Here is a 13,868-nt window from a genome sequence, read left to right as displayed (position 1 = left end):
CAAGTCTCTAACGCTACTAAAGGGATGGAATACTATTCTAGCAAAATATATTCCCTCATTGGTGTTTTGATGATGGTGGTGGAGAGGACTGTCTAGCACATCATTCCAAAATCTCCCATAGGTTCTCAATTGGGTTGAGAACTGATTATGATCCACACATACATGTCACATTTAAACCATTCATTAACATCTCATGCCCTGTGGATGGGGGATTGTCATCCTGCAAAAGAGACCACAACAATAAGGATAGAAATGTGTCACCATAAAAAGTCAGAATAACTTTATGATTTGCAGTGACCCTTCCCTCTGAAGGCCTATTTATATTCGTTGGATATTCGTCCGAGCTGGTGAACCGCTTCTAACGGTGCCGGGCTCGAGTCTGTCCGTCCCCCCCGTCCGAGAGACCACCGTGTTTTCAGACTGTTACCACAGTCATAATTGATATTTTGTATGTGAATTACACCTTGTTATACATGCCACAGAGCATGGTCGGATATTAATTGCTTAATGGTACCTTGCAGTACACCTGTATGGAAGCATCTGCATTCCTTCACATCTGTGCAGTTTCTCCACTCATTTATTCAGGGTTTTCCTTTAATTTGCCACCTGTCTGTATTGGACTTTTCACCAAGCTGGTCCACCCTTGCCTTTAGATTAGCACAGGTTATTGCCCTCAGCAACACATCATTTAATCCAAACCCTGATAAAATGCCTGAAGTCATGCTTCAGTCCTTGTGGTCCACTCAACCTTATCTAGGCCATCATTTAGTCTGGTGCCTTGCCTTAGCGAGTCCACACACTGCCTGTCTGAAATCACCCAAAATCGAGTTGATGAGCTTTTGCCATGCCCATTGTTGTTTTTGGAGTGAAAGGGAATGAATGGGAGGAGTAGACGTATTGAATGGTGGTGGCCCGGGTGACTGATGGTCATAGGGTACGACACGCTTCACTGGCTATTATGGCAGTCAATGTGGGGGCCAACACCAAGCTCTGCTCACTTGCGTCCGTTGTCAGGGCAACCAGTGGAATCTCTCGCTCTCTTTGTATTTCTTTCTCTCTTGCTCCCTCTCTCAGCCTATCTTTGATAGAATGCCGTATTTTTCTTTTTCTCTGCTGCCCCAACCCCAATGTCTTTTGTTTGTGCCCCTTATCTACCGCAATGCACCTGGCATTTGGCGCGCTCACGCCATGAACAATGCTAGTTTATTTCACAATTTAATTAAGGTGGGAGAGCCGGTGGCCCCTTGAAACTATGGATTGTGTGATGTTTCTCACACCGTGCACCATGGTCTCTTATAGCAGTGGTTCTCAACCTTTTCAGGCCGTGACCCCCCAAAATAATCATATTTGAACTGGGGACCCCCCAAAATAATTATATCTCCCACCCTGACAAGCACTTGGAATTGTAGGAGTTGAGGCATTACATTTAGTTTGACTTGGTTCCACAGATAAATAATGTGAAGCTCACAACGCCTCGCAACTTCTAGATCAGCTTATGGTCTTTTTTATAAGATATTAAAAAGGTCTTAAAAGTCCTTAAATTGTCACTTTACTGTCATCTGAGGACCCCCCTGGGGGTCCTGACCCACAGGTTGAGAACCACTGTCATATGGCATAGCTCTGCAGGAGTCTAGCCATCTACGAGAGGGTCTGTCTGTGTGTCTGTCTGTGTGTCCAGAGCTGAAACCATCATACATCATAGATAGATGTGTCATACATAGACGACTGACGTCATGAATGGCTGATGTCACAGGCTGGCAACTTCAAGTCCGAGATACACATTGGAGTCACGCATTCCCATGTGGATCCCGAGATCCACATGGAAATCTACTTTTGTTTTCCACATTTGATTTTCCCTTTGCAACAAGAGATGCCAATTTGGAGGTGTCTCAAATGTTGGCACATAGCCTAAATGTTTTCCTCTACTGTCTCTCTCTCTTTATGCCTCTCCCCGCTGTGTGTGGATTTGGAGGGAGAGTGGGCTAAGCTTCAAGTGAATAGACATGCACTGACAAATCAGCAGAGATACCGGGTGTGTGTGAGCAGGCTAATGGTGTGGATTAACACACTCTCTCACACACACACGCACGCACGCACACACACACACGCACGCACGCACGCACGCACGCACGCACGCACGCACACACACACACACACACACACACACACACACACACACACACACACACACACACACACACACACACACACACACACACACACACACACACACACACACACACACACACACACACACACACACACACACACACACACACACACACACACACTCCGCCCATCGGAGATCCTTTAACAGGCTAGCACAAATCACACAGACACTGTTGTCTTCAATTTTAAATGTTATCATGCCATATAAACCGCCATATAAACCTGGCTCATGCCCTATTATTTTTCATTCTCATTCCTCCTCAGTCAACACAGAGCTGAAGCGACATTGTCAGGAGGATAATTCCTTTTTATCTAGAAAAAAAGCAGCTTAACTCTGATTCAACCCAGCCATCTCAATTCAAATTAATTTCAAGGCCTGTGGACTATTATAATAAACCATGGGAATTGGTGCCTGAATGAAGCACACATTCATTTAGATGCAAAAACACCCTTGGGAACAGGAACACTCAGGACATGCATATTCACACACAAATGGGATACAGTTGGCTCAGTGCTTTGTTAAACCAGTAGCATCCCTCTGTAAAATATGTGGGTAGCTTGAAAAGCATGCTGTCCCGTCACATGTATAAGTCTCTCACACATACACTGTATAAAAAGGCTTTGGAAAGTGTACACATATGATAGACATGAAACTTCTGCCTTCTTATCTGACCATATACTATGTCAATACTCCATTGTCTGTTCACAGCTTTGGCCATACATCAGATTTAGTTTGTTTACATTTTGTTCAGTGTTATTAAAACTTTACAGAACTTACGTGAATAATGGAGTCAATATGGACCAAATGTAATTGCCTGATTAATAAGTCACCAATGTTTGAATTTATTTTTTTGTTTTTGGCTAGACTTGTGTGTACTGTATGTGTGTATAACTGGGTTAAAGTCGAATCAATTTGTCTACGAGGCTACATTTCAGTTACAATGTCTGGTAAGTGATTTCCTAATGACTCTGGCTTGTGCACATGCCAACAGTTCATTGCGCTCAAATCCAGTAACCTCACAAAGTGTGTGTGTGTGTGTGTGTGTGTGTGTGTGTGTGTGTGTGTGTGTGTGTGTGTGTGTGTGTGTGTGTGTGTGTGTGTGTGTGTGTGTGTGTGTGTGTGTGTGTGTTCATAGTCCAAGGGCATAGTTCTTAATGTGAACTCCTAAAATGGAGCATCTCTGATGGAGGTGTGGAACATGATTGAGCACCTTCCCCGTCTGTGTGTATGTGTGCCTTGCGCTTAACCACTTTGGCATCTCTATTTTGGAGATGTCATATACTGTAGGTAATGTTTTGTTTTTATATTTTCTAAAAGGTTAAAATCTTTCCAATAACTTTCAACAGTTTAAAAATAGCAAAAATAACCTGTAGATCAGCTATTTTTGCTATTCGTTGCTCGGCAATGTATAATAGGGGCTTATGACTATTGCGCATGACACATGCACAGAACAAGTTCAGTCAGGAAACTCGCTGCAGTTGCTGGTGACTGACCATTGGTTGGTCTCAGCTCCACGCTTGTTAACTCAACCAATCACATACTCACTTCAATAACATAAGTAATGTGATTTCTCAGACCTAAAAGAAGATCCATTCATCGCCAAACCAAAATGAATGTATTACTCATTTTATATTCATTAACAATATTGAGTTGTCCTGGTCTCAATGCATCTCTCTTATCAGTCCACCTGACAGTCTCTATCTCACTATCGTCTTCCATCTTTTCTCTCGCTTTTACCCTCACACATGCACTGTAAAATCCTGAATGTTAATGTGTCTCAGAGAGTGTACACATGTAACCAAATGGACCCGTGAGGGTCAGTTTGGTTGGCCCTGTTTGAATGACAGTAGGAGCTGCTGGGTAATTTGTGCTGTCAAAAAAGGAGATTAAAAACTCAGATTACAAGAGAAGGGAAGAGACTGGGATTACATTTGTTTTTTTTTCACCCATAAAGTACAGCCACAGCACTGCACTGTGTAGGTGTAATTGAACCTCTGATTCGTGTAGCACAGCTTGTACTAATGTTTGTGTATTTCTGTGAGTTGTGTGGAGGTGTGTGTGTATTTTTGCACTTTCATTATCAACTGTTGCCCTCTGGGGAGTGGTTTCGCTGGAGCAGAGCTCCCCAGATACTACAGTAAATGGAGTGCTAACAGCCTGTCGATTTCAACTCGATTTCCCCACCCACAACTTCTAGCTCTCTCTGGCTCTCTCTCTAGTTTGTGGTTGTGTTGAATGATTTAGTCATCATTAGCCTACAGTACAGTTCATTTCTGCCATGGTTAGCACCAGTGTCCTGGACTCCTCTGCCACTCGATTGCATTACCTCTTTGCGCTGTTGTAATCAAATCTCGTCTCACTTTGTCTCTCTCTTTCCCTTTTGAGCTAGCATGGCAGTTTATCTAAGGCGAAAGGGCGCTGAAAGTCACATTTTCCTCTTGCACAGCAGCACAGAATGCATTGTGTGTCCCTTTTCTCTCAGCCTGTGATCTGACCATTGATCAAATTTGTGGTGAGTCAGCTAACAATGGAAGGGAAAAAAAGAGAAAAGTACAGGATTTGGTTCTGTTCTTTCTCTCTAGTAAAAAAGTCCTTTCCTTCCCTTGTCTGACCTGCTCTTTTACACTCATCCACAACCTCCTCCACCTCCATCCATCAGTGCTTGTTAATGAGACTCCGAGGCATTTTCGCAGCAGAGCAGACCCTGTTGCACTGTATTGCCTCGGGATTCCTTACAGGTTGTATTATAGATCCTCATAGAGCCTGACCTACAGTACATGTACAACACCACAATTAATGTTTTCAGACAGACATTGTGATGCTGCAATCACACTAGTGACACACTAGTCAAGTGTGAATGCAGCTAAAGTGTTGCATGCTGTAAAAGTGTCTTTCACATGCCTCTGCGTGAACGCGGCACAAGTGTTAGTTTAACTCTGAGATTGTACAAATGGACCCGTACATTTGGACACTCTCTGGGTTACAAATGGATATATAAATGGAATATTGTGTTTTTGAACTGAAATTGTAGCATTGAATGATTGAATATGACAAATTCCTATGACCTGTACTGACATGTTGTTGTTGTTTATTCACCCTCTCCATGAATGATGTATTTGAGTTTCTTACTGTATACCTTTGCTGTTTGTTTTTTGTTAGTTTTTTTGGTCAGCAGTCACACCCTCTAGTGTCAAGGCTCTGTGTAGATTAGACAGGTGAGACACACCTCTGTACTGTGGAGTATTTTGCAACCTTAAGTGAAATTAAGCCTCATACGTAGGTGCTGCAGGTGCACGCTAGTGTCACGCAGCAGAAATAGCAGATCTATGAGCTCACAATGCATCGCGATGTGACACGTCGTGGGCTTAAAGATCTGATGTTTTCATTGTACGACACAGCGTGCAAATATAAAACAGGCATCAGTCTGTCACGTTGTTTTGCTAAGCTCAGCGGGCAACATCGAACCTGTTCTGTTTCGCCCCATGACTCAAAAATGTGTGCGTGTGTTTTGCCTGCCATGACTCAATGTGTGTTGTGGTGTGTGTGTATGCATATGAATGAGCTGAAGCAGGAAAAAAAGCCAGTATACTATAAGCATAACACAGCAATCTGTTGCATACTGTTTACCTAAACTGGGTTTGGCTTCAGCCTAGTGCTGTCAGTGGCTCTCATTGCGTCTCAGTGCTCACACAATCTTACTCTGATGCCTTTTGTTTCATGAATTTGAAACCCTAACCCTAGCCTGTAACTTAATATGATACGACTTGGTGGAAGACAAGATTCAATAGTCATGGGTTGGAGTTGTTTCTGGCCTCGTAGTCATGGCTGTACAGAGTACAGCACACTCTACAGACAAGATTCAAGATTCAATCATACAAGTACACACAGTGAAATTACTGACATGTTGGTGTGGCATGCTCTGCAAGTCTGTGTGCATTTTCGAAAGTACCCGGTGATGTGCACCGAGGCACATGAAGCTGCTCACCCTCTCCAGTAGTGTTGTTTTTTAGTTTTGGCTTTTTTTCTGTCTGGTTGATGTTTGAATTGTCTGTTCAATATTTTGTCTTAATGTATGAAGTGTATTTTGTAATTTGCAGACCCCCTTGATAATGAGGAGGCTTTTTATGCCTTTATTTAATTTTTTTAGATAGGGAAAGTAGACTGACAGGAGATGGGGGGGGGGGGGGGGGTTCCTGACTTTCAAGAAGAGGCTGTTATCCTGGCTGGCACCACAGCGACAGGTCTGCCACCTCCTCCAGGTATGCCCTCTTGTCATTGTTTGTGATTGGCCCCACCACCACTGTGTCGTCACTCATCAGCAAACTTGATGATGGTGTTGGAGTTGTTTCTGGCCATGTATGTAGTCATGGGTGTACAGAGAGTGCAGCAGAGGACTCTTGTCTGCACACAACCCTCCCTTGGGGGCTCTGGAATTGAGGGTGATGGTGGTAGAGGAGGTGTGACTGCCCACCCAGACATCCTAGGGGTCTGGCAGACAAGAAATCCAGGATCTGAAAGGTCAATGTCCTTTTAGTTGGAAGCCCTCTTCTGAATAGATTGACTCTGAATGAGGTTTGGGAAATGGTGAATATGATTTGTCATTCTGTTGTATAAATGGAGTGATTACAATTACCCCATTTTTGCTATGTGGAGTATTGTGGCATGATTTGTATGGGTGGCTAATTGCACTGACCAAACTACTAATGGTGTTGATGGATTGTGGAATAGGAGGATTTCCTTTTTTGCTGTCCCCCCCTTTTTGACCGTGTCTTTGGTTGTTTATTACACTGAAAAATAGAGTTTTTAGTACTTGTATTGGAATAGTTTTAGATATCTTTGTTGATGTGACAGACAGTGAGCTGCAGTAATGCCTTAATTTTCCCTCTGGGATGACTAAAATACCTACCTACTTAATGCTGTACTGTCTTTGTATCACCACAGCTCCTAATCTGTTTCCTGTTTGTGTGCCTGTGACGTCTGCATGTTTTTCTCCCCAGCTATTCTCTTGGAAATGTACAATTGCTTCTTTTGGAGCCCTGTGTGGAGGGGGCAGGGGGGCGTGTCTGTCTGACAGCTCCTCTGCCCCAGAGAATAAGCTGTTTTCCCTGATGACCTAGTCATCACCAGAGGTGGAAGAAGTACTCAGATATTACTCAGTAGCAATACCACAATATATAAGAACACTCTGTTACAAGTAAAAGGCATGTGTTCAAAATGTTACTTGAGTAAAAGTACAAAAGTATTGGCAGCAAAATATACTAAAAGTAAAAGTACTGAAAATAGCAGATCTACTAATTTCAAATAGCCTATGTATAAAATAGGGCTAAAGTGGTTAATGTATGTTTTATAATGTTATTATTTATATCTGCAAAGTAACAAGTAACTAAAGTTTTCAAATAATTGTAGTAAAAGTACAATATTTGCCTCTGAGATGTAGTGGAGTTAAGGTAAAAGTATAGAAAATTGGAAATACTCCAGCAAATAAAAAAAAAACTTCAAAAGTGTTCTTAAGTACAGTACTTGAGTAAATGTACTTAGTTACTTTACACCATTGATAGTTACTCCCCCGAAGGCCTGGACGTCTGCAGATTATCTTACAGGAACATGGTCTCCCCTTACCCTTTGTTTCAACTTAATTCACCTGTACCTGTCCTTCTCCTGTTTTGTCTTTGTAGCTAGACAAAGAGCTGTTTGCATGTTGCATGTTCGCAACGTTTCTGACCTGTTCTGAACATTTGAGCACAAATATATAAGCAGATGACCTTCTGAGTACTGTACATTCTAACTCTAAACCTGTTGAATACATACAAATGTATTGATAAATATGGCTGCTCATTTCCCTATGTGCCATTGTCATTGATTGTGCACTGTCCAAGATGTCATTGAAAATAAAAAGTCACTTTTTGTTATCACTTTGCAAGTTTTCCAGATAGATAGATAGATCTCTCTTGAAACAACCCTACATTTTTTTGGGCTTTTTGACTTTGGGTCATGTATTTAACTTTAAAAACAAATCCTGACTGAAGCTCATCCCGCTTCATGAAACATAATATAATGACTTGACTGTGTCTTATTCAAGTCAAGTGGAAATAAGAGAAGTTTGACTCTTGGCTTCAGTGCTCCTGATAGAAATACAACACAGACCACCAAATCTATCTGTCAAAATTGACATTTACTCGCAACCCATAAAAATGGGTGCGCGACACAAAAATAGGTCCCAACCCGTTGTTTGGGAACCATTGCAGTTTTCTGCTGGATTGTAAACAAGGTGGTCAGAAAAGACCCAATGAAACTATTGATCACTATGATTCATAGAGCTAGAAAACCAAACAGATAATTTAGTCTGTTTTGTCTATTTTTTTCATCTTGATTCTTGCCTGCTTTACACAGAGTGGTTTTGGATGTGTGTTTTCATAGTCAGCTTATCTGAGGAAATCTGAGAGTTGATTTAAGTGTCACAGGTGGATTTTAAACTAATTTGGGGTGCTGTGACGTGTTTCATAAACTGCCTGTACCTTATATTTTGGCAGCATGATGGATTATGCTTGGTCTACATGGTTTCACACTGATAAATGACCAAGTCATTGGTGTCATTCTCAAGTCTTGTTTGGAACAGAGTGGCCGCGCCAAACCGAGCAGAATGTCCTATTCATTTGTTATGCCTGTCACAGCCTCAACATGTGATTGAGAATGGATGTGCCTGCCTGGTGCATATCACTGCCGCGTTATAAATAGATCCTGATGAGATATTGGCCATTATTTTACTTTTTTGACGACTGTATTGGCAGTTAAAGCTAATATGTCACTATTTTTAACCTTTTCAAATTTGCAAGCTTAGGGTGTCACACCCTGAGGAAGGCTGTTGCGCCACTATGCGCGGGTTGTATGCCCTGTTTTTGTCTCCGCCAGGAGACTATGTTTTCGTTCTCGTCCTTCCGTGTGTCCACCAAGCTAACATTGGTCAAGCTTCACGTGACACGTGACAATATGTTGAAAGGGTGTGCTTTGATTGGCTAGCGAGACGCATGATGAAATAGAGACCTATAAATAGGTGTGTCACTTCCAAAGACTATTTATGTCTTTGGAAGTGAGGTAAGACACACCTATCCATCAGCCAAGCTAACATTGGTCAAGTGACACGTGACAATATGTAATATTGACAGGATTAATGGAGAGTATCTTTTCCTCTCCGTCCGTCTCTGTATATGTCCGTCTGAGAACACCCAACAGTGTGTGTGTGTGCAGGGTGTGTGTGTGTGTGTGTGTGTGTGTGTGTGTGTGTGTGTGTGTGTGTGTGTGTGTGTGTGTGTGAGAGTGTGTGAGTGTGTGAGTGTGTGAGTGTGTGAGTGTGTGAGTGTGTGAGTGTGTGAGTGTGTGAGTGTGTGAGTGTGTGAGTGTGTGAGTGAGTGAGTGAGTGAGTGAGTGTATATTTAGTTTCATGCCAATCGGTCCAGTGATGACTGAGATGAGCTGTTCACAGACGTGCGTGCACACACGCACAGATAGCCAGACAGGGGCGAAACCATAATCTCCGCCTCCCGGCCATTCTGGTTTGGCGGAGATAATTATTTCTCATGTCTACTGTGAGCAGTGTGTCCGTCTCAGCCAAGCTAACATTGGTCAAGTGACACGTGACAATATGTAATATAAATAGGTAAGGCAGGATTAATCAGGAACAGTACTGGCGGAGACCTGTGCTCTGAGGAGCACATTTTCTAGTTTATATATACATTTCTACAATGAAATAGCCTTCAAATTACGTTTTTTTTTTTACTTTCTAACCACAAGAGTGCCTTGGAAAATGTTTCTCTTTTTGTTGAACTTTTGGGTTCCCCACCAAAGAGCACCTTCATTACACATTTTTGGACTTCTGAGCACCTTTTCTGTTTTTCTAACGACACAGACTTTGTTGGGATGGTCCAGAATGAGGGTCATTATAATGTCACTTTCTGTGATTGGCTTAACATCTTTGCTCATGTACTGAATCCCTTTATCTGTCACCTTGCAATCCCATTGCCTGACCCCACCACAACACACACATACAGATGCAACACGCAAACACAGATCAGTTTAAATCTGCCCACGTTAATCTGATGTGCTGGTGGTGATTAGAATAATTGAGACAGTTTATGGCTTATTTCCTCCATAGCCTATAGACTCTGTGCATAACTGTAGTCCCAGGATTTCTGAAGGTGGCATACCCGTTTCCTGTTCCAGTACATTTTCCCATGCCTTTGCTTGATTGGCTCGGCGGAAGAGGAAACACACATAACACCTTCACATGATTTTTGCTGCCGAACCAATTGATTGAACCTATGGGAAAACTAACAGGAAATGGGTATGCCACCTTCTATGCACAGAGCCTATTACACTTCATGTTGCAGGTAAACACACGTACACGTGCACACACACACATGCATTTCTGCCTTCCATGGTGCCAACTATGACTATCCATTGCAATAATTTTTTCTTCATGTACCTTACGTATATTGGACATTGTATACAGTATTTGATTTGACTGCCTTTTCGTTATTTGTTCTGTGTCCCTTTCCTTATTCTTCTTTTCCCTCCTCTTAACTCTTTCTGTAACTGCACTGTTACAGAAGAGCAATTTCAAAAGTAATTTCACCCACCCACTCTTTTACACCTACAATAGTGTGATGTAAAGTTGATTCTGATTCCTCACACGCTCTCTCACACCCAGGCATGCGCATGCTTTTCATATCTTGTGTTATCACCACCGTAATATGTATTCATAGGGTGATATGGGCCATTATCTCTCAGCTCCACAGTCTACTGTGAGGATCATCAGTGATTCATACTGAGGGATGAGATTTGTGAATAATAAGTGTTTTCCATACCAGCAGCCTCAAATGACAGACTTGTTTTACAGCTCAGGTTCGAGATATAATATCATATATTATATAAAATCTAATAATAATATTCTTCTATTGTGACAATGACCGATAAAACACCGGGGTTTGCAAAGGAAAGCATTTCCCTGGGCGGTTTCCTGTGTGTGTGTGTGTGTGTGCGCGCACTGTAAATTCCTCAGTGTTAATTTAACCACAGTATTAGAGTGTACAAATGGAACCGGGTCCATTTGATTACATTTGTACACTTGGGGATATAAATGGATAAAAGAATACTGAGGATTTTACTGTGTATCAGGGTGTCCCCCACCCACTTGTAGCAAGGTCCCTACGCAGTAAAATCCCTGAAGGATTTTCTTGTTGTTCTAATCAAACATTAGAGAGGGAATTGGCACGCATTTGTGTACTTGTGTGTGTGAAAAGCATGGTCTTAGGAGCAAATACAGAACTTTGCCAGTGTCAACAGGCTATGAGGAGCGATAGATAAGCGTGTATGATTCACACTTGACTGTTTGCTTACGCACTTTTTCAGATCAGAGTCTGCTGGCGGAAAAACGAACGGAAAACTGACAGAATAAAGACCGATGCTATGATAAATAGATGGGTTGTTGTTGCCCTAACACTTCCAAAGGAAGCTCAGTTCACGTTCATATTTTATTCCTTGTGATGTATTGATCAGCCCGCTTTTAGACAAGTGGGGATTCGGTTCAGCATATGGATGAGTTTGTCGGAATGCTTAATGGCAAGCCTTGTGGGTTATGCGTTTGCACGTGTGTCCACCCATCTGTAGTATAATCTCAATGGCCTCAATACAGGCCCGGGTCAGAGGGGCCAGATAACGACTCCTGTGGGGCATATGGTGCCTTTGAGCTGTGTGGAAACACTATGTAAACACACACATGTAAATATGTTTTTTCTCTCCCACTCTCAACCACATATTTATGGATTACTGATTGTGAGTGCACTGCCAACAGGCGGGCACATGATCACCACACTTCAATCTCCAAATCCTTTTCAAAATCATTTGCATCTGTATTGGGACATGAGTGCTGATACAGTAACGTGTTGTAAAGTGGTATACTGTATATTGCAATAATGTCACAAAATCCCAAGGCACACCTTGTGCCTCACAACACCGTTTGAGAACCACTGCCCTGGATTATGTGGGGTAGGAATTTTGCACGCTCATCTTCTGTGTGCATTTGAGAGTTCAAGCTTGTATTATTACTGTGTTTTCTCAGCTGCCATGGCAACAGTACAGAAGTCATTTTCACATCTTAATGTTTTTAGGTTTGTTTATATAATTGTCCATTATTCTCTATACAGAGAGTGATTTGTCAGCACAGGAGGCAGAGAGGCCTTGGGCTTCAGACTGCTTCACTCACCACAGCCACTGTGGCCCAAAGGCTGCAAAGAAGAGACTGTGTCTCATCTCAGCATGCTTACACATAACTATGTGTAAGCATGCTGAGATACATTAAATGTTCTGTCTCGTTCCTGTTTTATCGTTCTCACATCATTTTTGGCTATATAAATAATTACTAGCCTGTTTGTCAGCAGCACAAAAACACCCCAAAACAGCCATCGCTTGCATCGCTCTGGTATTCTTCACATGTTGGCTGCTATTCTAATAATATTGACGTCTGGACCGGTGATTGTGACTATATTAATGCTAACAGTAAGTTATCAGAAGTTAGTTGAAGTTGTCAGACAGAAATTGTTGTAGACGAAGAAACGAGAAGTCAACAGTAGAAAATTAAAAGGGAGAAAATGGAAATATTCAAAATGTTTACCTGATTTCATGTCAACTGTGAAACTAATAAAAATATTTGTAAAAAAAAAAAAACAGTAGAAAATTAAAAATCACATGAACCCTAGCATCCATATTCTGGGCATGTCATAATAGGCGAACATTCTGTGAAAATAGGTGCACATTCTGCAAGAATAGCTCATCTGTAAGCTCACAAGATGTTGAAATGTGATGCAATGTGAGCTTGTAGATGACTATTTTATCTAGTTGACATGCAACTGCGTATATAGGTTTTAAGTGGTTCAAGTGTCTCTAATGACCTCACTTCTCATTGTGAAATAGAGATGAGCCTTCTATGGTGTTCTTTAAGTGTTAATGTGTGTTCTTTGTGTGTGTGTGTGTGTGTGTGTGTGTGTGTGTGTGTGTGTGTGTGTGTGTGTGTGTGTGTGTGTGTGTGTGTTCGCAGGCAGACCGCAGTGGCTATGATGGCAACATCCTCAGCATCCCAGTGCCAATGCGTCGTGGCGGCTCAGACTCAAACTTGGATGTGGTGGACAGCTCCAGGGAGGGCGGGGTTGGCCTGGACTTCACCAAGGGGGCGCTCGGTATTGACAGCCTGCAGCAGAAGATCCTCAAGGTTCGAGAGGAGATAAGAGCCCATTTATGGGCCCTTTATATCTTTATGGTGTCATACAGAGCCATGTGCACACACGCATGATACCTCAGCCACTGAACAAACATCACATGGTTTTGATAGCATAATGGCTGCAATGTATCTGTACTGTATTTGCCCACGGCCATCGGAATACATTAATGCAGTGTTGAGGAGGATTTATACCTTCTCAGTTATGATGGCATATCAAATGCATACAACTTTAAATTAAAACGACATGCTATTTAGATAAGTTTCCCACGTTCAACTTAGGGCTTTACAGGCCCACATTTAACAAAGGAAACAAATGACAACCCCTGTCCTTAGACATTAAGTCAGGCACGGAACAACTCCCAAGAAAAAGGAAGAAACCTCAGGAAGTTTCACCTGCTTCCAGGGCGGACAGGCGTGCAATGAGCGCTG

At 42.2% G+C, this 13,868-nt stretch overlaps 2 protein-coding genes across 3 annotated transcripts in view; one reads left to right on the top strand and one right to left on the bottom strand.

The window, feature by feature from the left end:
• prkcq (protein kinase C, theta) overlaps positions 1-13,868 on the bottom strand; it is a 148,118-nt gene that overhangs the window by 31,189 nt on the left and 103,061 nt on the right. The window lies entirely within an intron of this gene.
• Positions 1-13,868, top strand: part of tmcc3 (transmembrane and coiled-coil domain family 3) — a 44,838-nt gene that overhangs the window by 22,626 nt on the left and 8,344 nt on the right. For both annotated transcript variants that reach the window (XM_084049817.1, XM_084049818.1), the window contains one exon: positions 13,260-13,430. In XM_084049817.1, coding sequence (XP_083905943.1) covers positions 13,260-13,430 — 171 coding nt within the window. The remainder of the gene's footprint in view (positions 1-13,259; positions 13,431-13,868) is intronic.

This window comes from Gymnoscopelus microlampas (assembly GCF_963454915.1).
Source record: "Gymnoscopelus microlampas genome assembly, chromosome: 23".
NCBI lineage: Eukaryota > Metazoa > Chordata > Actinopteri > Myctophiformes > Myctophidae > Gymnoscopelus > Gymnoscopelus microlampas.
Note: the sequence above shows the minus strand (reverse complement) of the source record. Positions and strands in the feature narration are given on the sequence as shown.